At 48.8% G+C, this 27098-nt stretch overlaps 1 protein-coding gene across 1 annotated transcript; it reads left to right on the plus strand.

The window, feature by feature from the left end:
- The first annotated feature begins 19119 nt into the window (after nt 1–19119).
- On the plus strand, nt 19120–25865 carry ZNF648 (zinc finger protein 648). Its single transcript, XM_026001068.2, has 2 exons — nt 19120–19333; nt 22861–25865. The coding sequence occupies exon 2, from the start codon at nt 22922–22924 to the stop codon at nt 24629–24631; it is 1710 nt and encodes a 569-aa protein (XP_025856853.2). The 5' UTR covers nt 19120–19333; nt 22861–22921; the 3' UTR covers nt 24632–25865.
- The last annotated feature ends 1233 nt before the right edge of the window (nt 25866–27098 follow it).

A 27098-nucleotide genomic window follows, 5' to 3' on the forward strand; every position in this document is an offset into this window, starting at 1 on the left:
GCCAAGACATCACATTTAGGTTGCTTTGTACTTCAGGGTGCTGCGTGCTGCTGAGATCTCAAGGCTTAGAGGGGGCAGGGGGCATGACAGATGCCAAAGTTTCTGTCACCTGGTACTCATTTAAGCAAACACCCAGGACTAGATAGAGCCGAAAACTCTTGAATGTCTCCTCTGGCTGGCTTGGGAGATTCCTTTTTGCCTCACACAAGTCCATTCCCAAGTCAGAGGTGGCTCCCACTGCTTCCACTAGGCTCAGGGTATCAATTACAAGATCCAGGTTCAGCATCTGGAATCTGAAGAGCCAGCAGGCTTCTCTGAGGGGATTTGGGCTCCCGGTGGGGACCAGAGGAGATGTATTTTTCTCACATGTACCCAAGACAGAGCTGGTCCTTCTAGGTCCTTCAGTGACCAGAAGGCAATTGATCAACGTGATGGGTTCAACAGTATGCCTTCTGTGATGTTGGAAAGGAAACCAAGGGAGAGGAGGAGAGGATACAATATTCTAAGCAGTCTGAGGAACCAGCTCATATTTCTTCTTTTTTTCTGAGAATTCCTCAAGCATCTGTCAAATGGAATGTGTAGTGCCTTTCTTTCATCCACAAGAGCATCCCACAAATACCATCTCTGTGTGCAAAGGGCCTGCCAGGGCTGCAGAGCCTGGGGAACCACTTCTAAACTCTGGGGCAGATGTTGGGGGAGGAAGAGAATCCATCCCTGGGGCTCCTGTCCTGGGGGTGTGTAGGGCAGTGGTGGGTCATTATACTTCATGCATCGCTGCATGAATGGTGGCTGGCAACGGGATAGAAGCCCAGATATGAAGGAGGTACATGCACACTTCATCTCATAGGTACCTGCTGGGTACTTGGGATGAGCCAGGCTCTGTGCTAGAAGTCATAACTAAGTAAGACCCAGACTTGCTGTTTCTCCAGGGGAGAAAGCAATATTAACCAGATGTGCAACTATAACCGACTGGTTCACCCACCCATCAAGCAGGAGTACCCTGAGGCTGTGCCTGTTGTTCTCATAAGCTTAGCAACTCTGAGGATGTTGACCTTCTGGCACAGTATGTCTCCACCCTACTTTTGGAGAAGTGCCCAAGCGGTTGCATGACCACTCAAATCAGCATCCCAAGATCAGCAGCTGCTCTGTCTTTAGAGCTACTCTGGCACAGTGGGGTGCTGCATGGGCCTAGGTGTTCATTCACAAACTCAAAAGATGTCCATTCAGTGCTTAGCAGGTGGTAAGCATTATAGTGACCGTCAGACCCATGACCCATTAATTTCATGCGATGTGGGTGTAGAGGGTGTAGAGGAAGGACAGTGTGTTTGGGATGAGCTAGGAAGGAAGTGTGGCTATTTATAAAAGCCACTGGTTAACATGAGGGGTTCAACACTGTCTTCCATGGAATTCACCTGGCACCATCCTGATCTCATTACCTCTAGCCTTCCTGGTTCCTGCCCTATGAAAGGGCATCTGAAGGTGCTGACGTTAAACATGGCAAGTCAGGATGCACGTCAGGTTCCGGGACGCTTCTCCTGCGGCCCCTCCCAGCATCTCTGCCACAGCCTCTTCCTACTGCCCCAGGGACAGGCCTAACTGGTCAACTGCAAGTAATACCCCAGCAAGTGTACTCTTCCCTGGGCTGGGACTTGCTACCTGGGGCAATGACAGTGTTGTTTTTCTCCTGTGATTGCCCTCCTGATTACCTGAATGACTCATGGGAGGCAGCAGGCCAGCCTAGGGCAGAGGAGGAGGGCCAGGGCCCAGGGCCAGCGCTCAAAGCCAGGGCTCCTCTGGGTGGTCAGACCTCATGAGATGCCACAAGGGAGGAGCTTGTTCCCACATGGACATAATTTGTCTGTTTTTCAGAACTCAGCAATGTGGCTTGATAAAGATTACAGTGAGGCCCTCAAGGAGGAAGAAAGTAGAGGTAGGGAAATACACATTTTTTGGACAGAGTGCCATCAGATCGTAGAGAGCTCATTCTCCCAGGAAGACACAAGGCACACTCTGTCCCTGTCATATCGTTTGCCTAGCCAACGCGGGTGAGTCTCCCAGACAAGCCATGGTGGGTGGAGTCCTGACATGGCACTAACTAGCAGCTCTCCATCCTGTCCATGACATCCACACCCAACCTCAGGGCCAAGTGGGTGGCTAAGAGGGGACTCCTTCCATCATGGAACCTTTCCTTGTCTTAAGCAAACTTGGAAGGAAGCCTGGTAAGTGTGGGTAACGCTCCAGAGCAAAGCCGAGAAGGCAGCGAACAAGATTTTTATCCACCCTGGGGGCACCTCTGCTTTCTCCATCTCACTTGTTGTCTCCTCCAAACACCTTGACCCTCATTGAACAAAAACCCTAAATTTTCACTTAAGACTAGAAGTTGTCATAGCCCAAAGTCTCACCATGTTTATTTACCTTGGGGGTAGAGGAGGAGAAGGTAGGGAGGTTCATGCAAGTGCAAAAGTCCTCAGGCTCCAGGCCAGAAGGTGAACCTCTGATTTGCAGGAAAAGACATGGATTCCACCTCTCCAGCTATTCCCTCTTTGATTTTAGGATGTGACTGCCAGACTGGTCAGGCATCGGCCACATCACAACTCTGCTTCAAACAAGCAGAAAAACTGGGTTAGGAGATGCTGGGCCCACTCTGACAGCATTTCTGCTTTTCACTCCCTCCCTGGCTTTGTGCTTGATGTTCCTTTCTTGGTGTGAACTGGGTCTAGGAGAGAAGCCAAGGCCTTGCTGACTATGTACTCCTCACTCCCTGGTTGGTGCACACACTTCAGAAAGTTCTGTTGGGGATAACTGAAAGTACCAGCAAGATTGACAGTTGATCATGATTGGCCTGCTCCACCCATGAGTCACTTTTATCCTACCCAGGAAATAACAGCACTGACTTTAACTAAGAAGAAAGCTCTGAGAACATGCTGGTGACCTTTCACCTGATCTTCTGAACCATCCTTCAGGGCCTAGATCAATTTCTACTCCATGACAAAACCCTCCCTTCAACCGCACCTTGCCGCCATCTTCTCCCTTCACCTTCTGGATTCACACTATTTAACGGTCACAACTCTCTTTTGTCTTCTTTCATCACTTCCTGTGTGCCTCCTCTTGTCATGGCCACATAAAACCTTGTACTAGGGGCCAAGGGGCAGGTATAACATGGTGCCCCCTCCCATCCTTCAGGGTTGCTTCCAGTGCTTCCAACGCAGTCAAGAAGATTATGTATATATATCTCAACTACCATCTCACATGGTTCCATGACAGAGATTCAGAACAAATGTTATGGACCTCACAGGTAGCCTCTGAAAAGTGACTTTTTGAAACATATAGGATTTAGATGGCAGGGGTCAGTCTCGGAGAAGACTTCGTGGTAAAAGACCAGAATGGACAAAGGCATGAAGACAGAAAATGATGGCTGGGGAACCACCGGGATGGGTCCCAACCAGGCCAGCTCCTTTAAATTGGCCCAGTCAGCACCTGGGCTTCACTCCTCCAGGATTTACCCATTTTGGCAGCTTTCTGCCCGGGGCCACCAGTGTGCAGTGACTCAGAAAGGCTGCAGGAAGAAGTAGAAGAATGAGGTCACCTACTGTTAAAACCCAAAGTCATCCCGATTTTGCATGTGTGGGTAATCCTGCTAACCTGTGGTCCTGACCAACACCAGGATGCTCTTCACGGGCCTCAGCTTTAGGAGGTACCACTGCAAATATGGCCTGCCTGAGAGGTGATAGAGCTGGCCACTAAGCACTCCTCAGCCACCCTGTTTGCTTCTGCAGACTAGTGAACAAGCCCTGTGGCTGGGTTAAAGCTCAGAGGACAGTAGGGGTGGGCTCTGCTGGGGTTGCAGCCCTGCCAAGGCTAGGGAAAAGCAAGAGAGGAGAGCACCTATAGGTAGCATAGAGGCTGGCCCCCTGGAGGCACCCTGCTCCACCCTCCCTGTTGATGTTCAGTCCTGGGGCAGAGGGGTGGGTGGTGGGCCCAGATGTACTAGGTTTTCCTGATAGATAAGGTCAATTTCGTAACTGAAGGGCCAGCCATGGGCTCTAATCACTCAGATGAGAAATTGGCCTACCTCCATCAAAACCACAGGGGGATTCCCAGTAACTATCCGGGAGATTCTGATTCAGAGGTTCCAGGGAAGCCTCTGAGTCATTCATTCATTCTTTCATCTATTTTAACAAGCATGCAGTACCCCTCTAAGAAGGCTTGGAATTAGAAAAAAATTAGGCCCACAACTGGTTATAGATGGCTACAGCGTGTAGAGCAGCTGGCATCCTGACCTCATCTGTGCCTCAAATCACTCTGAGACTGGCCTCCTGTGTGGTGCTTTCCAGAGCAAGAAAGAGCCTTTTGCTTATCCGGTGGGAAGCAGTCCCTCATCCAAGGGGCAATGCTGACACCTGCTGGTCAGTTCTAGAAACATCTCCCATTCTCCAGATGCCTGGCGTAAGCAGAGGTGAGAAGCCAGGTGGCAAGGCCCAGCTTCCCTCTTGTTCTGCCTTTGAACGTCCTACTCTGAGAACTACAGTATCCCCCAATCTTGTACCTCGTCTGCAGTTTCTCATTTGAGCAGCCACTAGTCAAAGGCAGATCCTGTTAGTCTGATACCCAGCCCTGAATTCCATTCAGTTTAGCACACGCTCGATACGAGCCGGGTGTGGTGGGTTGGCCACATGGAAGAAAATAATGCAGGGCCTCTTGCAGAGGTGGTGTTTCATGGTGTGGATAATTCCTATCCGAGGCGACGTCTGAGCTGAGTCCTCAAGGATAAGTGGGAGTTGGCCGGGTGAAAAATGGGAAAGGAGATTGCAGGCAAAGACACTAGCAAGATAGAATGTTCTGGCTGTTTGCATATTTTAAAAGCACAATTGTTTTATTTTTAATACACTTCCCTGATGTCCCAAAATGATAGAAATGCAAACATTTCCCATCAATTTCTGGCAGGTTTAGTGATTAGGAGAAAGGGAAACAAGGTTTTTTTTTTTTTCAGCTGTTAAAATTAGATTTGGGGTTTTAGAGGTCTCCAGGTCTGTTGTGACCATACAAGAGGCAGGTATAGGGTTGAGGAAAGAAGCTGTGTTACTAGGAAGGAGGCAGAGAAGCCTTCTCCCCTCTAGAGAGTTCTCCTGGCCAGCGAGGGGAGAGGGCTCTAAGTCACCAACTGCAACCTGGTCCTGTGGCGGGCCACACAAGTGTCCAGGCCCGGAGGGAAGTGGCTGCATTTGCACCCTTGCAAAGAACTTTCAGGTTCTGAGAATAGCGGAGAAGCAACCCAGAGCTAGTGGACCTATGAGCCCCATCCGGAAAGAGCCCCAGATGTCTCCATGGCAATCCCTGTCGATAAATGCCCGACCACCAGACCCTCAGCCCTATGAAGGACTTGGGGAATCTTGACATTGCCTCAGAAATAGAGAAACACAGATTTTGAACCACAATGAGAAAATAAAGGAACTCAGTGTTCTGGTACACCCGGGTGTGCCGCAGTTCATACAGGTCATAGGTGCAAGGAAGGACAGGACATGGCCTCAGAATATAATGGAGAAGGTGCACCTATTATAAAGCTAGTTAATAAACTGTCTGGGTGGTGGGTGGGAGGCCGCCAGTCCAGGACATTCTGTTGCTCTGGTGGTTCTAGGATCTTAGCCAAATGCTTTCCCCCAGAAAGCACTAGGCCTTATTTTGTGCCCCAAAATGCTGTGGTCATCTGGCTCCTGAGATCCACCTCTGCACTCACTCTGGGGCCACTCACAAAGAGACCAACTTTGCTCATGTTCTGCTTCAACAAAAGAAATATATACCTTCCAAAGTAGATACCCTTCAGTGGTCCCTCAGAGCTCCCAGGATGGAGCCCAAACTCCTTGAGCACACTCTCAAACCACCTGCTCACCTCTTCATTTGTCTCGCCACACTTTGGACTACTTGAGAACGGAACAGTGTGTGGATCACAATTCCTTCTATGGCACCAGCACAGTGCCTGATATTAAAGGGGGATGAGATCTACAGGATTGGAGTGCAGTTTCACGAAGAGAAAGCATGGCAGCAAATGCAAAGGCCCTGGGGCTGGGGGAGAGTGCGGCAGGTTATGAAAGATGCAAAGGACACTGTGGTTGGGATAGAGAGAGAGAGTGAACAGGCAGCATGGAATTTGGTCTATTAGGCTCTAGGTGTTGTGGGAAGTTACTGAAATGTGTTGAGCTGGATAGAAGGGTTATCCTATATCCACCACATCCTCTCTTTCCTTTTTGCTCTCACCGAACACAGCCTCTCTTCTGAGAACAGTTCCCTGCAGCCTTCTCCAGTGCTGCTTATTTTTCTCGGTCACATCCTTCCTACACATCCTGTGGATCCTTCCACATCCATCCTGGGGCAGGTGTCTTGCTCTTTCCTTCTTGCTGTTTCAAGCCATTCTTCCTTTATACTTCTCAGCTTTGAAGGTCAAGTCGTCAGTCTGCAGCGCCCACCACCCCCCACTGGGCCAGTCTCCCACTAACCCCAGATGACTACCCTTCATTTCTTGTAGGGCTCTTGGTACCTGGTTCGATGTCACTCTCACCAGCACCATCTGTCATCACTCTTGCACGTAGCTGGCTTCTCAGTTCCCTGGGCGCCTCTTCCCCAGAGGTCTTGTCCCTGCCCTATCTCAAATACTCAAGTGCCTCACATTGACAGTGACTGCATCCTTTCCAGAACCTCAATTCGGTGCGTCTCCCTCTCTGACCAGCACCTCCCAACTTCACAGCTTAGGGCTCCTGAAATCTCATCATCGGCAATCCTCTCAGGGAAGGGTCCCTTCTCTCACCTTCAACTCATACCCCACTTCTCTCTCTCCCCACCAACCTTGGCTCAAATTCCACGGTTTACCACTTTAATCACTTCTTTCCTCATATGCTCTCATCCCCAATACCCCTTTTTGCTTCACTGTTTTGTCTGGCAAAGCTCTGCCCTGGTAAACTCCATTTCTGAGCCCATTCCATGCCTGTGCCCACACAGCGTGGACCATGGCAGCAGGAAAGTACGTACTCTTCCTGACTGGTCGTGACCGCTACCCTCTGGTGGGCCTCTACTGCTGCCTGGCGATCAAGGACCCATGCACCCTCCCACTCTCCTAGATGAATCCTTTCTCTGCTGGCCCCCACACCTCCTGCCCCACCTGCCATCTCAGCCAAGACCTTGCTTCCTATTGCATGGAGAAAAGGCGGCCCTAGAAAGAGCCCTTCCTCAAGCTCCCGCCTCTACATCTCTCCACCCACCTGCGTCTGTGTCCCGGTCATCTAACTTTTCCCCTGCTCCTGTGGATGAGCTGCCTGTGCAGAGGCCAACCTTCGCTCATGCCCTGGATCTCATCCTCTGTCACTTTCTGAAGGACATCACCCCAGCGATTCCTGCCACTGCTGCCTCATCTCACTAATGTTTCCTTCTCCACTGGGTTATTTCAAAACCTACTGTTCTCATTCTCAGCTCCTTGAATGTACTGTCTACACTCATTGGCTACAATTCCTCTCTCCTCCATTCCAATCAATTTCTGAGGCCTGTGTGGCTAAATCAAATGGTAAACTCATAGCCCTCATTTAAAATAAGCTCTCAGCAGCACTTGACCTAATGGATCACTCCCTTCTCCTTGGATCACTTCTTCCCTTAATCTCCAGAACATTACATCCTTCTGGTGTCTCTTCAAGTCCCTGTGTTCTCTGCTATTCATCTTGCTTGCTGGGTCCTCTCATCTCCCCATTTCTCAGAGTCGTTCCTTGCACCTCTTCCCTCCACTATGTACTATATACTCTCTTGGTGACTTGTATACTCACATGGCTTTAAATGCAATCCATACAGTGATAACTCTTTAAATTTACATTCTACCAAGATCTCTGTCTTGAAGTCAGATGACTATATCCAATCCAGTACTGATTTCAATGATCTCTTATCTATTAGCTATCAAATATCTCTAGTCACTGTCCAAGCCTAAACTCCTTGATCTTTTCTCCTGAAATCTATTCCCCAGTGTCTTCTCCAACTCAGTTAAGGGCAATACCACTCTTCCAGTTGCTCGGGCCCAAAATCTTAGGGTTGTCCTTGATGCCTCTCTGTCTTTTGCTTTCACATCCCATTTATAACCAAATCATGTTAGTTCTAACCTCAGAATCAGTCTGGAATTTGAACAGTTCTCACCATTGGTGGCCATTGTAGTCCCAACCACTGCAAAGCCTCCTAACTGATCTTCATGAGTCTGCTGTTATTCCTATCAGCTTTCTTAAATATATTTTTAAGATTTATTTATTTATTCATGAGAGACACACAAGGAGGCAGAGACATAGGCAGAGGGAGAAGCAGACTCCATGCAGGGAGCCTGATGTGGGACTTGATCCTGGGACTCAATCCTGGGACTCCAGATCACGCCCTAAGATGAAGGCAAATGTTCAACCACTGAGCCATCCAGGCATCCCCTCATCAGCTTTCTTAAAACAGCAGTCAGATGGCTCTGGTTAACATATTAGTCACAGCAAAAGCCAAACCACTTAAAATGACATACAAGACCCAATACAATCTGGCTGCGACCTCATCTCCTTCTTCCCTACGCTTGGCTCAAGCTTGCCAGCCAGCCAGGCCTCCTCTTCCCCCACATTCTAGGCATGTCCCTGCCGCAGGGGCTTTGCATTGGTTCTTCCCTCTCTTGCCTTCTCAGAGACATCTGTACATTTTGCTATCTTGCCTCCTTCTAGATTTTGCACAAAAGTTATCTCCTTAATGAGATCTAGCTCAGCGATGCAATTCAAATCAGAGTCCCCATCCCCTCACTTCCAAGCCCCTTCACACTGTTTGATTTTTCCCATAGCACACTTATCAACATCTAACAGGCACTCTAATTTGCTTATTTATTAAGTTTATTTGGGGGATTGGAGGCTTAAGATTAAAAAGTTTATTTCTCTCCCATGCTACATGTTCTCTGTGGGTCCGCACAGAGGCTCTACTCACCAGAGCCATTTAGGGATCCAGGTTACTTGATGATGAGCTATCACCATCTCAGACGTTGCTGGTTGCCAAATGAGAGGAGAAGAGGGAACATGGACTCTCAGTGAGAAAAATACATGCTCTGTCTGAAAGACACCCACATCTCATTGGCCAGAAGAAGTAATCACATGGTCCTGACTAACCACAAAGGGCCAGGGAATAAAATTCTACTGCATGTTAAGAAGGGAGAAACTGGAAATATTTGATGGACAACATCAGATGATTACAAAACAGTCGATAATTATTAAATGAACAAATGAATCAACTTGAGTGGGGTAAGTTAGAAGCTTTTACCATTGATGAAGCCTTATATGTTGAAAATGGAGGAAGGGGAAGGAATATGATACAGGAGTCAGTGACGAATGAGATGTGTAGATTGTGAGGAAGTCCAATTGACTCCCAGATTTTCCATCTGGGTGATGGAGGAAGGGTAACAGTGATTAAAAAAAAATCTAGAGGAGGTACAAATGTAAACATGTTCCCATATTTGTGTTAGGTAGGATGTAGATGAGACAGCTGCATCCTGACCTCACTTGTTGCTAGATAAGATATAATATTTTGGCATCAGGCTCTTTGCTCAGGATACTATTTCTCTTTTGTGGTCAGACGTTGGGGATCTGGCTAGGAATCATATATGTTTCCTCCTCTGAAGACATTTGCAACCTGTCATAGGGGTAGAGATCTGCAAAGAGAATGTCAACAAATATGGAGAGCAAGACACTGTGTATGTGTCACCTCATAGCATCCCATCAGTGAACCATTCTTAAAGAATTTACCATTAAAGGGGCACCTGAGTGGCTCAGTCAGTTAAACATCTGCCTTGGGCTCAAATCACGATCCTGGGGTCCCAGGATGGAGCCCTGCATTGAGTTCTCTGCTCAGCGGGGAGCCAGCTTCTCCCTCTCCCTCTGCCTGTTGCTCCCCCTGCTTGTGCTCTCTGTCAAATAAATGAATAAAATCTGTCTCTCTCTTTTTAAAGAATTTAGAATTAAAGATATCTGCCCAGGACTATGCCCTTCCCAGAGCTTCCTGTACCTGGCAACAGAGTGAGGAGGAGGTAGAAAGACCCAGCTCTGGACATGGAACTTTATTTGTGGGCTCATTTTTAGCTACAAATTCAATTTCTTTTTTTTTTTAAGATTTTATTTATTCATGAGATACACATAGAGAGAGAGAGGGAGAGAGAAAGAGAGCGATAGAGGCAGAGAGAGAAGCAAGCTTCACACAGGGAGCCTAATGTGGGACTCGATCCCGGGACTCCAGGATCACGCCCTGGGCCAAAGGCAGGTGCTAAACCGCTGAGCCACCCAGGGATCCCCTGCAAATTCAATTTCTTTAATAGATACAGGGCTATTCCCATTATCTATTTCTTCTTGACTAAACTTTGATAGTGAGTTTCTTTCAAGGAATTTTTCTATTCTGCTGCCAAATTTATTGGGATAAAGCCATTTATAATATTCCTTTATTATTCTTTTCATATCTGTAAAATCTGTAGAGATGCCATTGCTCCCATTCCTGATATTAGTTGATATTTTCTCTTTTTTTTAAATCTGATCAGTCCTTCTAGAGGATTATCAATCTTACTAATCTCAAAGAGCCAGCTTTTGGTTTCGCTAGGTTTTTTTTTTTTCCTATTGTTTTTATTCTCTCTTATTTACTTCTGCTCTGCTCTTTCTAATTCTCTTTATTCTACTTACATTGGGTTTACTTTAATCTTTTTTAGTTTCTTGAGGGGGAACCTGAGGTCATCATTGGAGACCTTTCTTCTTTTATAATATGGAACTTTTGTGTTAGTATAAGTTTCTTGTGGCTTGAATTTGCTTCTGTTTTGTTCACTGATAAAACTCTAAAGCCAAATACAGGAATTGGCGCATAGTAGTCACTAAATATTTGTCAAATTAATGAATTGATGCCTCCTGCCTACCTAAAACCCTCTGAAGAGTTCCCATTTTATTCCAAAGAATGCCAAGTCCTTACATAAGCCTCAAGAGCCTACACTTCTGGCCCCTTGCTACTTCTCTGACTGTTCCTGCTGTCCCACTGTCAGCAGCACTGGCTTCTTTGCTGACCCTGGGCAAGCCTGGAAGTTTCTGAGCTCAGGCTCTTTGCATATACTGTTCTTCTGCCTGGAATACTCACCTCTGCCCTGTTTCTGCAGGAAAAGAATGATATATGCCTTTGTGCAGGGTTTCTGCTATCACTCATCCTTCCTTCCCCTCTGGCTCCTCCTGGATGAAGGAACTTGGCTGAACGCCTGAATCAGGGCACTGTGGGTTCTCATCTCCACAGCAGCCCTGTCTCGAATCATCATGCCTCTGCTGTGACCCCCACTGGCCCCATCACCTTAGGGGGCCCTGTCAAAATCGGATCTGTTTCTGCAAAGCCGAGGACTGGAGTCCTTGGAGGCACTCTCACCTCATGAGGCACAGCCACTGGCAGATTGCTGATACTTTTTATTCTGAATACAAGATTGATTGATTGATTGATTTTAAGTAAAACCATAGAAGTTTATTAAGTAAAGATACAGAGAAAGCTCTCAGAAGTGAGAGGGGTCCCGACATACAAGATTTTGCCCCTGAATACAAGATTTTTTTTTAAGATTTTATTTATCTATTAATGAGAGATAGAGAGAGAAAGAGAGAGAGAGGCAGAGACAGGCAGAGGGAGACGCAGGCTCCATGCAGGGAGCCCAATGTGGGACTCGATCCCGGGTCTCCAGTATCAGGCCCTGGGGGCCAAAGGCAGGCGCTAAACTGCTGAGCCACCCAGGGATCCCTGAAGACAAGATTTTCACTTTATTCATTTTACATAAAGATATACTTTGCCTCATTTTCTAATGTAATGGCATAAAACTGCGCAAAGGGTGTCTTTATGTTTTTTTTATAGTCGCTTATAATTTTGTGTTTCTGTGTCCATCCCCCACCCGCACGCTCCGATTAGATTTGCCAGAGGTTTTCGTGGTCTTTCCACTGCTGGGGGGTGCGGGCAGGACCACTCCTCAGTTTGCTCCGGGCCAGGAGAATGCACGCGGTCGGAGTCACATTGCACTCCAAGGACCCTAAAGAGAATTTCTTTCCAGAATCGCGGGCCAGAGCGTTGAGAAGGGAGGTTCTGTCCCGGTGTGCTCAGGGCGGCAGTTGAAGAAAGCAAAGGGGAGGTATGTGTTCATGCAAACCTCAAACGCCTCTCCTGTGAATTACCTCTGTGTTCAGGCAGCCGAGCTAGACAGCTGCGAGGGAGAGCCTGTGTGCTTGGCGGGGCCTTGGAAAGAAAAGGCCCCTTGTACCGCGGCCAGCGACTGGAGGTGGGGTGGCCCAGGAGCTCAGGGGAGCTGGGAGCTCCGCCGCAGCTGCAGCGCCGGCCAGCGCCCCGGGGGCGATGCTCCAGGGAGCCCGAGGCGGAGCCAGAGAGCCAGGAGGCCCATCCCCAGCGCAGGGGCGCGACCCAGGGCTGCGCGCACCCCCCCCCCCCCCCATCCCTAGGAGAGCGACCCACGGGATACCTGACCGTAGTGAGGCCCCGTCCGTCCCCTTCTTCCCTTGGCAAACTCAAACTCCTCTTTCAAGGCCCAACTCAAAAGACATTTCTTCTAGAAACACTTCCCCGAAGTCCAGGCACAGCCAATCCGGCCTCCTCCTTGCAAACCCGCAGCATCGCAGGCTGTGGGAGAACTGTCCGCGGTGGAGGCTCCAGCACCCCGCGAGGCCGCGCGGAACCCCCAAAGCGAGACCTGGCCTGGTTTCCCAACACCTAGCGCCTGGCTCAGAGCTGTGCTTCTTCTTCTTCTTCTTCTTCTTCTTCTTCTTCTTCTTCTTCTTCTTTTGATTTTTTTTTTTTTGGAGTTCAGTTTGCCAACATATAGCATAACACCCAGTGCTCATCCTGCCAAGTGCCCCATTCAATGCCCATCACCCAGTCACCCCAACCCCCTGCCCACCTCCCCTCCACTACCCCTTGTTCATTTATTTATTTTTTTTTAAAGATTTTATTTATTTGTTCATAGAGACAGAGAGAGAGAGGCAGAGACACAGGCAGAGGGAGAAGCAGGCTCCATGCAGGGAGCCTGACGTGGGACTCCACCCAAGGTCTCCAGGATCACGCCCTGGGCTGCAGACCGCGCTAAACCGCTGCGCCACCCCTTGTTCACTTCCCAGAGTTAGGAGTCTCTCATGTTTTGTCTCTCTCACTGATATTTTCTGGGTAGCTGGGACCCCTGCCCCAGGATCGTGCCGGCGCTCACCGCAATGCACACTAGAGGATCCTCTCGGACCCGAGCAATCTCTGGGAGTGTGGCCCTGGAATCATCATATTTAGTCAGATCCCCCTGTTATTCAGATGCACAGCAAGACTGGTACAAAGTACAGTGTTTTTCAAGTGTTTTTGACCGGGAATCAAAGCAAACCAGAGCAAGAAACACAGTTTTCATTACAACCCTGTACATATATATGGATATAAAACTAAAATTAAAAAAAAAAAACTTGAAACAACTCTTCCTTACTCTGTGTGAGATAGTCTCAAATGTTCTACTTTATTCCATTCTGTTCTACTCTATTCTACTCAAACAAGAATGTTGGTTGTGACTCTTTCCTATTCATAGGTTTTGTCCCACAGTTTGAAAAACATAGACAAAGTGGTGCTCAAACCATTATTTGATGAATGAATAAATGAAAGATGGAACAATTAAGGGAATGCTTGTATCTTAGCAACTGCAAAACAGAGGGGCTGCATTTGATACTTTCTATGGTCTTTTCATTCAAAATCCTGAGGCCTGATGCCTTCTCTTCCATTTCCAGCAGCTTCATCATGCCCAAGGGCTGATGGTCTTTAGTCAAAATGATTCCTGCTGATATAAGATTGCAGAGGGTTCTAGTTCATTTCGTTAATTAACTAAAGACATGCAGCTTCCCTGCTGTTTGGGAGCCTGGAAGGACCAGCAATGGCAGGAGACAAACCTTAACCATAGGAGATTCCTGGAAGTCCTGTCTGTGGTGTTCTTTCTTGGTCCTCCACATGGTCCCAAGGTTGAGGTGGTATGTGGAGGAGCCTCTGTGACCTGGAAGGGTGTGTTATCCCCAGGACAAAGAAAATGTGCCACTATGTCAATAGAGTGAGTGTAGGGCTCCAGGAACCTCAGGGATCCCCATCCTACTGCTGGTATTTTGTCCTCCTACCCTGTGGGCCTGGGGCTTTGGGGCTCATCTGAGAAGGCCGCCGCAGCACAAAGTGGGCCTCAAGGAGCTAGGAGGGGGCTGGTCTTTTTGGAGAGTTGCCAAAGAGGTTTTGCTTCTTACAGCTCATCCATAGGGTAAGGCCTCAGGAGAGCTGGAGAAGAGAGTTCTGGTGGAGACCAGAGGTGGGGTCCTCTACTTCTTTCTGATGTTTGGACTACAGTGGAGGCTAGTTTCCCCCTTCCTAAATTATGTTATGGTTATCTAATACTGGTTGAGTGCTTTTACTCTGCAAGGTCGACATCTCATTTAATCCCCATAACTCTGTAAGATAGATAACTGTCATAAATCTTAATTTACAGATCAAGAGATGAGACAAAGAAAGGTTAAGTAACTTGCCCACAGTCATGCAGCAAGTCACAGAAGCAGGATTAACTAACCCAAGCAGCCGGCTTCCAAAGCCTGCATGCTCGCTGACTATACCATGTAGCCTTCACCAGAGGCAAGGGGTGTTGTCAGCCAAGGGTGGTGGTGTCCGCCTGATGCTCTTCTGCAGGAGATGCTGGGAAGTGCTGGCATTTGGAGTCAACACCATGTGTTGTCATCCTGTCTGGAGCATGAACCTCCCACCCTTGTCATTTATTACATATGTTGAGTATAATAATGAGGAGCCCAGGCTTATGACATCATTGTTCTAGGGATATCGTTGGCCTCAAAAAAACTTGCTTGACTAGCCTCTCAGTGGTGATGCTTGGGATAAGGAGCCCAGAGTCAGCCAGAAAAATAGTGGCTTTCTGGTGGCAGGTAATTAAGGAAAATAATCCTGGAGGAATAGGGATGGGATAAAAGCATCATCAGGCTCCCACTAGCTCTAGGATAATAATAATAAATATAGTGGTTGAAAAAACACTATACGGCTAACATTGGACTAAATTCTTTTTTTTTCCTTTTACTAAATTCTTAAAAATATTATTTCAGGGTATTTTCACAACAAGACTGTCAATGAAGGTATTTTTATTCTCATTCTACAGAAAGACAGCCTGAGACTCAGAGAATTTAAGGAAATTAACCAAGGTCATCCAACAAATAGGACTGCGATTTAAAGCCATATGTGTCTAAAGTAAAATCATGTACCCAGTTCCTGTCACACCTATTAGTTCTGCTTCTCAACAGAATTATACCCTTGCTCAACAAAGTTTGATGGCTGAGAGAAAAATAACAACATTGAAAGTCTATTGTTGGGGTGCCTGGGTGGCTCAGTCGGTTGGGCATCCAACTCTTGGTTTCGGCTCAGGTCATGATATCATGGGTGACAGGATCAAGCCACATATCATCAGGCTCTGTGCTCAGCTCATAGCCTGCTTGAGATTCTCTCTTTCCCATTCCCTCTGCTCCTCCCCACCCTGTGTGCTTTCTCTTTCCCAAATAAATAAATAAATAAATAAGATCTTTAAATAAATAAATAAAGTCTCCATTGTGTTTGGTCCACTTAAGTGGCTCCATTAATCTCCCTCAAAGGGGGTGCAGGGCTGCTGTAAGAAAGCAGATAGTTGGCAGCAAATCATGGGGAAGCCTTCAGGGGAGTGGGCCCAAGCTCCAGAGTCTCATGTAGAGAACTTGGGAAGTATCTCAGGTCCTCTCAGAATCACTATCTGACCCGATGTCCAGCAAAGTGCTAGGCATCCCCCAGGGTGGAGGGTCAGGCCTGTTTTCTGCCCATGTAGCTCAGTCCCCCCTCAGCCAGCCAAGTAGTTCACAGGCACCGCTGGGCCCTCTGTGGTGCCTAGTGGAAGCCACGTGCCTTCCCCTCTCCTCACTGCCCTGAGCTCCTCTCTCCATCTCTGTTTCCTTCCCTTCCCAGACGGGCAGGCAGGAAGACCCTTATTACTACTGCCAGTCAAGGCAGCTCTAGAAAAAAATGCCAGATTTTGAAGGCAGATTTACAAGTAAGAAGTAAGTAAAAATAATGTCCCTTGTTTCCCCACCTGAGGGATTAAGCAGAATGATATAAATTCCAAAAGTTCTTTGAAAAGGCAGTGGGAGGGGAAGCAAGGTGCTGTCCTAGGGGAAGGGGGAAGCCCTTTAACTCCAATGCCTGGTGGTCCTCTTAGTGACTGTGGGAGAGACCGAATGAGACGGTGACTGTACTCATGCTGTCAGAAGTGGAAGGCATTCAGGTAACAAGAGGGGTCTGAGCAGCAGGTTGACCAGTGGTCTCAACAAGACCCACAATGCAGTCCTGACATTGGATCAGCCCCTTGTGCACAACTCATCAGGATGGTGAAGTCTTATGTACAGAAAAGGTGCATGACACCTCAAAGCAGGATTTCTAAGATGGCTAAGGGGACATCTCAGGGTAGGTGACTCAGGGAGACATTATTTCTCAGTGCAGGTAGCAGCATCCAAGCCACTCCTCATTCATTGCTAGATGGCCTAGTCTGTACCAGAGAGATGGTAACACCCGTGTGCCTTGAAAATCAAGGAGGAAACAAAATGGGCAAGTTAATTTAGAAGTCCCATGACATATAGTAATTAATTGTTACAGATTCTAGAAATAAAGCATGATGAGAAACAGGCTATTCATGCTGGACACCAATAGGTAGGCATTCAATGGAACCACAGTCTCTTTGGGCAGCTGTACTGAGGGAAGAGGTCTTTTGGGGGAGTGACTGCGGTGACCACACATACACAGGTCACACAGCCTTGGGATGGAGGGACTAAGAGTTTTCAGAGGGAAATGAGGGTGCAGCCAGGTAGAGGACCAACATGTAGGCTTAGAAGGGACCCTGCATGGGCCACTTGTGCTGTAGTGGTTAAGAGTGTGACCCCGATATGTCAGAATCAAATCACAGCTCCACTATGTAGCTAATGTACCAAGCTGTGCCTCACTATCCTGTCTGTAAATGGGAATAACACTGATAGAAGCTACTCCATCAAAATGTGGTGAAGATTAGTGAACATACATCATCACAGTGAAGCTGGAAATGGGGAGGGATGCACGGAGGCTGACCTAAGCCCCAGCTCTCACCTCCACATGCCCCTCCTGAGGAGTTTAGCTGTTTCCTTGCCAAAGGGGGTCTGAAGTCCAAGCTTGTACAATATGGCCACTTGGGAAATTTTGAGCAACAATGTTGGGATGTGGGTTTGTGGCAACACCATCTGATAAGTTGCTATGGGAGATGCTTTATTTTATTTTTAAAAGATTTTATTTATTTATTCATGAGAAATACAGACAGAGAGACAGAGACATAGGCAAAGGGAGAAGCAAGTTCCTTGTGGGAAGCCTGACATGGGACTCGATCCCAGGACCCCATGATCACGACCTGAGCCAAAGGCAGATGCTCAACCACAGAGCCACCCAGGTGTCTGCAGATATTTTATTTTAAGGGCCTATTTTCCCCTCCTTCACCGCTTCCACTAACACCAATGGTTCTCAACCTTTCTTGGATAATGGCCCCTTTGAGAAATATGTGATTGCTAAGGATCTTATTGCCCAAACCATGCATATCCACATAGCTGTAGCATTCCGCACTTTACTTCAGTGGTTCTATGGACATGAGGATTAAATCCTGTTCTAAACTTCAGACTCAACGACCTAGAGGGATCTCTGCTGTCTGTCCCCTGCCTCTGCAGCCACAACTATACAACCCAAGGCACAGATAGTCCTGCTTTTCCATACTCTGAAAATCGCTGTTCAGAAAAATGTGTTAGGTGTCAGTATTGCTGTCAGAGTTACAGTCCTAACAAGGCCATGGGGATACAAAAGGAGCCCAATGAGCCATGTCTTCCCTAGAAACACCAACAGCATCAGTAGTAGCAGTGAGAGCAGCTGACTTTTCTGGGCATAACTATGTGTCAGACACTGAGCTAAGCTCTTTACATACATTTTCATATTTGACCTTCCAAGGCCTCCAAGATAGGGATAGCATCATTTCATGCCATAAAATGGGGATTCTCATTTTACTGATGAGGAGCTAAGACACAGAGTGGTTAAGTAACTCACTCAAAGTCACACAGCTAGTGAGTGGTAAGATTTAAACCCAGTCCCAGGGATCCCTGGGTGGTGCAGTGGTTTGGCACCTGCCTTTGGCCCAGGGCACGATCCTGGAGACCCAGGATCGAATCCCACATCAGGCTCCCGGTGCATGGAGCCTGCTTCTCCCTCTGCCTATGTCTCTGCCTCTCTCTCTCTCTCTCTCTCTCTCTCTCTCTCTGTGTGTGTGTGACTATCATAAATAAAAATTAAAAAAAAAAAATAAACCCAGTCCCAGAACCCTGCTGTCAACCAGTGGCCACCTAGGGACATCACAAGTACCATACTCCCTTCTCTTAATTTAGTGTCCTGAGCTATCACCCTAATGAAGCCACATTAGACTTGAGTGGGTATAAATTCTGGACACAGTGAATCTCATTTCCTGGGGCATTTTTTTCCTCCAAATGAATGAATGGGAACGAATACTGAAGATGAAGAGAGGTCCCAGACAGGCCTACCATTCATCTGACTAAGGAGATAAAACAATTTCCCCGCATCCCAACCCAGCAAAATGATGATGGGCATCTCTGACCCAATGACTATTTCAGAAAATTCTGGGAACACCCCTGCCCAAACTGCAGCTCGACAAAATGCGGGCACCAGAAAAGGGGAGGTAGGAAGATAGTTCACCCTATCCTGCCTCCCAGAGAGGGAAAAAGCATGCTTCCCCAGGAAGCTGGCGTGTGACAGTGGCCTGTGGACAGATCAGGGCAGGACTGAAGGAGGGACTGCTTCCTCTGCTGGGAAGAAGCAATGAGAGTGAGCAGGAGGGAAGGGCCACCTGCAGGAGGGCTGAGCAACCTTTCTGAGGGAGGAGGGAGGCTGGAGGGAGGCTCTGGCAGGAGGGGAGGCGGGAGCAGAGGGAAGGCAGGATCATTCAGGCAGTGAGAGAGGGCAGCCCCGCTCTATTTCCCAGGCTGCTCTCTGGGATGCAGGCAGGAAGGTTGAGTGTATTACACTGGCCCCACCTCCTGAAGCTCTCTCTGCAGCTGCTGGACTGGACACAAAAGCGTGAGGGACAGAGACACCATCTCTGCTGATCTGTACCAAACTCTGGTTCCAGGTGCTGAGAGGCCACATGTGACAGAAGCCAGCGTGGGGGACTCGCACAGCTGTCTGCATTTCCCAGGTAAGCAACTATTTGTGTCAGAGCCAAAGGTAGAGAGCAAGGCCTAAAGGCAGAGAAGGCGGGAGGTGACTGCCCTGGGATGGCCCTAGAACAATCTGTGGAGGGAATGCAGGAAGAGGGGCCGGGGCCAGATCTGGAACAAACCCTCAGGCCAGGCTTCTGCAAGGTGTCACTGTATGAGGTAAGTACGCTGGAGGCTGCATTTGGGCCAGTCCTGGCTGGCAAAGGTGGTGGAAGTTCCAGGAAAGGGCTGTGCTCTGACAGCCTCTGGGGTCAGCATATCTGGAGAGCAGAAGGGCCAGCCACACCGTGGCACCAGTGTTCCTTCCGGACCAGGAACATTTGTGTAGACTTGGCCAGAAAATCCCACCCTGAGCCCCTGCCTTCCTCTTGGTCTCGGTGGTCAAGAGAGGACCTCTGGCAGCTACAGAAGGAGGAAAGCAGGATTTATTCCCTAGGACTGTGGATTTGGACAGGGGAGGGATTTCCCATGTGAAAAGACAATCTGCTGTGAGCTAGCAGAGCACCGCATGCTGCCCTGAGGAGGCCCACCTGTGGCCCAGAGGACGGGGAATGAGACACGTTTGTAAAATAGGGTCCGTGTGCTGGAGGTGGGGTGGGGGTGCGCGACGTAGGTGGTCTGCAAGCAGTTCCATCTGAATACACCAGAAGGGTTGTTCCAGAGAAAGAAAGAAGCCTAAGAAGTCTGTTTCAATCACATCCAGCGTCCCTTTGCTGTACCCGCTGGTGGACGAGTCCCTGATCGGGCGTGCTGGCCTGAGTAAGTCACGCTAAGCCGGCCAGCGCTGTGTCCCCTCTGTTAACCAGACATACACACACGCACACAGCCACTCTTCTAAGAACCAGTGTGCTGAAAATACATCAAGCTTGGTTTCCTGTCAAAGGATATGCCAGCCACACTCTGACATGTTAAGGGGATAGAGAGAAAGAGGTCAGAGGGAGGGAGTGGCCCCTGGGCTTTTAGGCCGCAAAGGGACAAAAGATGCTGAACCCCAGACACCATGGCATTGTGTCCTCCCTCCATCTGTGGCTTCTGCTTCCAAGTACAGAGTGAGGATTCCTCCCTACTGCTCCCCTCCTACACACACACACACACACACACACACACACACACACATTCACATTAAGTGGATTTATGATCAGGCCAGAGCTGGGAGAAGGACAGTTTGAGGAGGCGGGGCTAGGATACGACTTTATTATGTGAACCTTGGCCACCAAACTGCTGCGAGTGTCCATCTAGCTCCCTCCCCAAGGTCCTGCTGAGGGGCAGAGGAGCTCCCAGTATACGGGACAAGGCACTAGTCACTAAGTGCCAGCCGTGTGCCAGAGCTTCCCCCAGACTACACAGTAGGTGTATTATCTTCCATCTTCCCAATGAAGAAAACAAGGCTCTGAGACACTTGTTGATGCACAAGCATAGGATTTTGAGTGTCTGATATGCCTCAAACCTTGAATGAATGACTACCTCTTGCGAGGACGGGTGATAGAACACCTCCTGCCTTATGGGGAGTGCATCAGAGCCGCCAAGTGCAGACATTGCTCCCCTCATCCCGCCTGAGAAAGTGGAAGGTGGGCAGGGGAGGAAAGAAGGATTTTCCAAAAGTAAACACTCAGTGACTAATACTCTTGACCACCCCAGGCAACAGTCTCCACAGCCTGTGTCCTGGCCTCTTTCTCTGTGGAGGGCAGTTTGGGTCAACGAGAGCAGGGAGGAGCCCCGCGGTGAGGCCCTGCAGCCAAGACTCCTTGGCCCAGAAAACACAAGGGGCTTTGATGCCTTGCAGCAGGCAGTGGCTCTCCCCCAGGATGCTGTGGCTGCTCTTGGGCAGGGCCCAGCCCCAGGGCAGGCCTCAGTCTGGAGGCCACATCTGGGAGGTAGTACCTACAGCTCTAGGTCTAACACAGTGGCCTCAGAGTTAAAGAGATGCCTCGGGGCTGCTGTCACTGAGCAGAGTGGCCTTGGGCTGGTAGGAAACCTCTAGACCCCACTATCGGGGTCTGTAAGATGGAGAGAATAATGAAAGAGTAACAACATCTCGTAAAGGTTGCTGGGAAGAATAAATGAAATCACGCTTGTGAGGTGCTCAGCATTTTCCTGTCTTGTGATCTCTGCCCAGAAAGTAAAACTACTAGCATTACCCACTCTGATATTCCCAGAAGGTTCCCTCCAGACAAAAGCAAACGGCAGCCCTCTGGTCAGAAACTGCCCCTCACCCCCCGGCCTGCAGGAGCCTGTCTCTCACTCCAGCCACTCCTGTAAGATGGATTGCTCACACACACAATCCCTATTAGCCAACCCTAGCAGGCTTTCTCCGTGTCTTCAAGCTAAAATAAAATCACTTACAAAATAAAACTCAAAGGCTTCCTTGTCTCACGGCTTGCTGTCAAAACCCTAAGTCTATGCCTCTCAAATCAGGATACTTGCACCCCTGGGGGTAGGTAGGGTTTGCCAGAAATACATGAGGCTGTGGGATAAATATGGCACACATAAGGAAAAGTTAAATGTTTCAACTGAACGTAAGTCCAAACACTATCTTTGTAAAAAAAAAAAAAAGGGGGGGGGGAGTACTTAGTGGAAAAGAAAAAATGCATGATAAATGTGTATATACATATATACATACATGTGTGTATGATTCAGCTAAATTAAAAATATGTAAATACAACATTGTAGGCCCACTATACTTCAATAATAAGAAATGTTTCTGTGAGAATACATAAGAACAAAAGATATATATTAGACAAACAAAAAACCCCACCTATGACATAGAATGTAAATTCTCATGAATACTTAAGATGAAACGACGTTTCAAAGATAGTTCAAGCTTCTCTAAGGACCCACCCACCCTCATCAGGATGCATATGTTCACCTTCTCCCCTTCACTGCAAAATCCCAAGAGGCCCTGCTTCAGCGGTATCTTCTTGGGAACATCCTGGTGTGTTCCCTGACCTGCCCCCATTCTCCCAAGGGCTGCTCCCTGTCTTTGGCTGACACGGCCACACAACGCAGAGCCTGGGAGGTGGCCCCAGCTGACACCACCCAGGGATGGTAGACTTGCACACCTGGCAGGGACGTCAAGTCCCGGCCTGGTTTCCAGTGTCCCAGGTGGGCCGACAGTTTCCGGAGCCCGAGGACCAGACCTTGCTTCCTGCCCTCTCCTCTAGTCTTCCCCCATGCTCATAGAAAAGCCACCTGGCCAGCAGTTGGGGTTTGAGCCCCCTGGACAGGGCAGGGCCCAACTGGCACTGGGCAAATGTCCCACCCTTGCCATCCCAGACAGCACTGTCTCCTGGAGCTTCTAGTAAGTGGACCTTTAAAGGGATTAAGGATAACTGTGTGGGTTTTTTTCAGAAAGCCCCAGCTCCTCCTTCGCCAGTGGGGCGCAACAGTGGGGCTGGCACAGCTACCAGCTGGAAAGAGATCTGTGGTGAGAACCTCAGGCCCCGTGGCCATGAAGGAGATTAAGTATATTCTTTGTGATTTCCTCTTCATACCTTCCTTTTTGCAGGGACCCTGAGCCAAGCAAAGGTTGTGCCCAGGAGGAGCAGGAATAGAAGTGCCTGAACATCATGACACAGGTGGACCCCCAGGAAAGGTGGGGCAAGGTATCTGCTCTGTCCAACTTGACGGAGGAAGCTCATGACGCCCGGGTGCTGAGTGTGAGCTTAGAGAGAGAGGATGAAGATGGTGGGGAGGCAGGAGACAAAGGGAGCACTGGGGACCCTGATCACCAGGCCTGTCCAAGCAGCAGCTCCCAAGTGACTCAAGACAATCCTGACCTGCCATGGCATCATCCACCCAGCGAGTCAGAGAAATCCTCTAGCTCCTTCAGTGCGGGGGCCATGGGGAAGGAACCGATGGTGATGCCTGAGAAGAAGGCCAGCTGGGGAAGAGAAGAGTCCAACATCACGCAGACCCAGGACCCCCCTGGACCAGGCGCAGCTCCCGGGACCCTCCCCAGCGACCTCTCACGTAAGCTGTTAGGCCGGACGCAACCGCTTAGGGACTCGCTGCCTGTAGGAGATGATGGAGACTCCAGGGCAAACCTGGACGCTGCCTTGGGGGTCGCGGCCAATTTCCCTGAGACGGGAAGATATTTCTGCGCACAGAGAGGCATAGACACGTCCCCAGACGACTCCTCTCTGATGTGTTTCCCCAAGCCTGGGGGCAGCTGGGACCTCCCCACGCAGGAGACTCCCGCACCGGCCCAGGGGTCGACGCCCCCAGCGGGCCTGGCAGCAGCGGTGCGGGCCAAAGCGCGCATCGGCAGAAAGGGCCAGAACCCGGAGGGTGCGCGCCAGGGCGCGCAGGGGGAGGCGCACCCCTATAAGTGCCTGCGGGGAGGAAGAGCCTTCCGGAAGCCCAGCAGCCCGCTGAGTCCCTCGCAGCCGCGGGGCACCAAGCCTCACACCTGCGAGCTGTGCGGGAAGGCCTACTCCCACCGGGGCACGCTCCAGCAGCACCGGCGCCTGCACACGGGCGAGCGGCCCTACCAGTGCCCCTTCTGCGACAAGGCCTACACCTGGTCCTCGGACCACCGCAAGCACATCCGCACCCACACGGGCGAGAAACCCTACCCCTGCCCCGACTGCGGGAAGGCCTTCGTGCGCTCCTCCGACCTGCGCAAACACCAGCGCAACATGCACAGCAACGACAAGCCCTTCCCGTGTGCCGAGTGCGGTCTGACCTTCAACAAGCCGCTGTCGCTGTTGCGCCACCAGCGCACGCACCTGGGCGAGAAGCCCTTCCGCTGCCCGGCTTGCGACAGGGAGTTCGCCGTGGCCAGCCGGATGATGGAGCACCAGCGTGTGCACTCGGGCGAGCGGCCCTTCCCGTGCCCCACCTGCGGCAAGTGCTTCACCAAATCCTCCAACCTGATCGAGCACCAGACGCTGCACACCGGCCAGAGGCCCTTCAAGTGCGCCGACTGCGGCGTGGCCTTCGCGCAGCCCTCGCGCCTCGTGCGCCACCAGCGCATCCACACTGGCGAGAGGCCCTTTCCTTGCGCCCAGTGTGGCCAGGCCTTTGCCCGCTCGTCCACGCTGAAGCGGCACCAGCAGATCCACTCTGGGGAGAAGGGCTTCCTCTGTGCCGAGTGTGGCAGGGCCTTCCGCATTGCCTCGGAGCTGGCCCAGCACATTCGGGTGCACAACGGGGAGAGGCCTTACCAGTGTGAAGACTGCGGCCAGGCCTTCACCAGGTCCAATCACCTCCAGCGCCACCGAGCCAAGCACAGTACCTGCAAGAAGGAGCCCATCCCCTCCTCCTCTGATGAGTGAGGGCTCCAGCAGCTAACTCTCAGGGAAGGTGAAGACACTTGGCGACCTCATTGCCTGGAACCCTCCTGCATGGACAAGCCGATGCGCATGGTATCGTCCTCGCCCCACCGGTCAGCCTTTCCTCCCAGGGCGTCACCGGCCGTGGGGTGATCCGTTTGATTTATGTGTTTGATCTCTTGTGTAAAAAGTAACAGGAGGGCTGACACCCACGTGTGTGGTTTCATTATCAGTCTTTCTTCTGAATCTCAGAGGTCATATTCAGTTGGAAAGGGGTAAGAAAAAGTAGTGAGGACTGGTCAAGAGTTGAGTTCCTTGGTTGGGGGATCCCCGTGGATTGGGGATTATATCTTGGGCACTGTGCAAGCCGACAAGGATACTATGAAGAAAAAGATTGTCCTGTCCTGCCCCCAAAGCCATGTGCAAATACTAAGAAGGCATCAAGGACCAGTCCTCTTGGGAAGAAGGGTACTTTTCAGTTTTTACATGAATAAAGGAATCCCCAGAAGTGGTCTCTGTGAGCAACTTTTCCAAAGCAGCAAAGCCTCCCTGGAGTTATCCAGACCCAGCCAGACAGTACATCATTTCTTTTTTTATTATTATTATAAAATTATTTCTTATTGGTGTTCAATTTGCCAACATACAGAATAACACCCAGTGCTCATCCCATCAAGAGCCCACCTCAGTGACCGTCACCCAGTCACCCCCACCCCTGCCCACCTCCCCTTCCACCACCCCTAGTTCCTTTCCCAGAGTTAGGAGTCTTTCATGTTCTGTCTCCCTTTCTGATATTTCCCATCATTTCACTTTCCTACCAAAATCACTTTACCCTTGGGAAATGAGTCTTGGCTTTGAAGTAGAGAAGGCCTTTATCGAAAAGAGAGGGGAGTTTATGTCCTAAGTTTTGGAACCAGTTATTCTTTAAGTCCAGAACAACCTCTGAAAAAGAAGTCCATTCCTCTTTAGAACCAAATTTAGTAAGCTGGATTTAATCTGAATCTCACCCACAAAATTTACATGTGCCTCCTGTCTGGCCACCCCTTTTCCTGTTCCGACATATGGGGACTTAAACCATATGTAATTTACAGAGAGTAATATGCCCATTTACGGAGAGATATATAACATTTCTCCAAATGGGCTTGACCATAATTCAAGAAACCTCTTAGATTTAAATTTTCCAGATCATTAGCTCCAATTTGAAGTAAACAAAATAAAATACCTCTTGCCTAAGTGCCAATTGGTTTGTCTTTGTTTCAAAGTCTTAAAAACAGATTTGGAAACCCATATGACTCAAAAATGCTCTCTAATGAGGTTATTTGAAATCTGTGTATTACCAACAGCTATTCTTCAAAATGTATTGATTTTCTATAGTTTAAAGTCAGTAGTTCTTAGCTCTGGATGCCAACTGTGAAGAATCCATTCCATGACTTCACAGAGTTCCCTTGATGCACAGGGGCAAACAGCACTTCTAATCTTACCAAAGTTAAATAAGATAGTCTATAAGAACATATATAGTATAGTACTCTCCTTTTATGGATATCTTTAGTGGATTCCTAAAATTGCCACCAAAGGGTGCCAAATCCGAATTTCTCTTGAATTCCATCTTGACACATGGGGGCCAGAGAGAAGTGATATATGTTGTACTTTGACAAAGGTAACCTTAGTTAAAACAGTTCTGACTGCATGCCTGGAGGTTTTGGGTCTTAACTCCCTCAAGTTAAGACTTAAGTGGTTGGCACATCAGACCAACAGAATTATCTGGTTCAGGGTCTGGCATGAGGGCCAGTGGTTGCGTTATTTATACGTAAATCCCCATCATTTACCAGTGATATGACCTTGGCTTCAGATTCTGTACCTGTATAGGCTAATTAGGCATGATAATAATGGGGCAATAAAAGTTGGAGTTATCCTCCCAGGAAAGGAAATTTAACTGACAGCATAGGTATTACATTGGTAGAGAAGTCATAAAAATGAACCGTAGCCTCGTGATTATGAACAGAGTAAAGACTAGTATATGTTTCCTGGGTAACCAGTGAAATCTTTGAAGACTAGAGTCATTATTTCTTTTCTTTGTATTTTTTTTAAAGATGGTTGTTAATACAGTTTTAATAATTAAAACATTTAATTTGCTTCTATACATTGTTAAGTCAGTTTTCCCCCAAAAAACCAGTTCATAGAAGGGCTGTGTAGACGTTACCTGAGCTGTTTGTTAACCATATAACTTGCTGAATCCTAGCTTTGAATATTGAAACAGGTCTTCAGTGCATCTTGGATTCTAATTTTTTTAAGCTTCCCATGTGTTCTGATGCACAACCAAGATGAGACCCACTGGTATAATTAATTATTAGTGATAATTAAATTTTATCATCTAATAAGCAGATAAAATGAAAATAGGCGGGCAATTGGGATGAGGTCATAATAGAATGAGAGTAAAAATAGGCTCAAACTGCTGGAATACCTCCTGACTTGG

Source organism: Vulpes vulpes, chromosome 13 (genome assembly GCF_048418805.1).
Source record: "Vulpes vulpes isolate BD-2025 chromosome 13, VulVul3, whole genome shotgun sequence".
In the NCBI taxonomy this organism is placed as follows: Eukaryota; Metazoa; Chordata; class Mammalia; order Carnivora; family Canidae; genus Vulpes; species Vulpes vulpes.

Excerpts from the sequence above, each read along its gene's own strand:
- ZNF648 (XM_026001068.2), top strand. The coding sequence starts at position 22,922 with ATGACACAGGTGGACCCCCAGGAAAGGTGGGGCAAGGTATCTGCTCTG.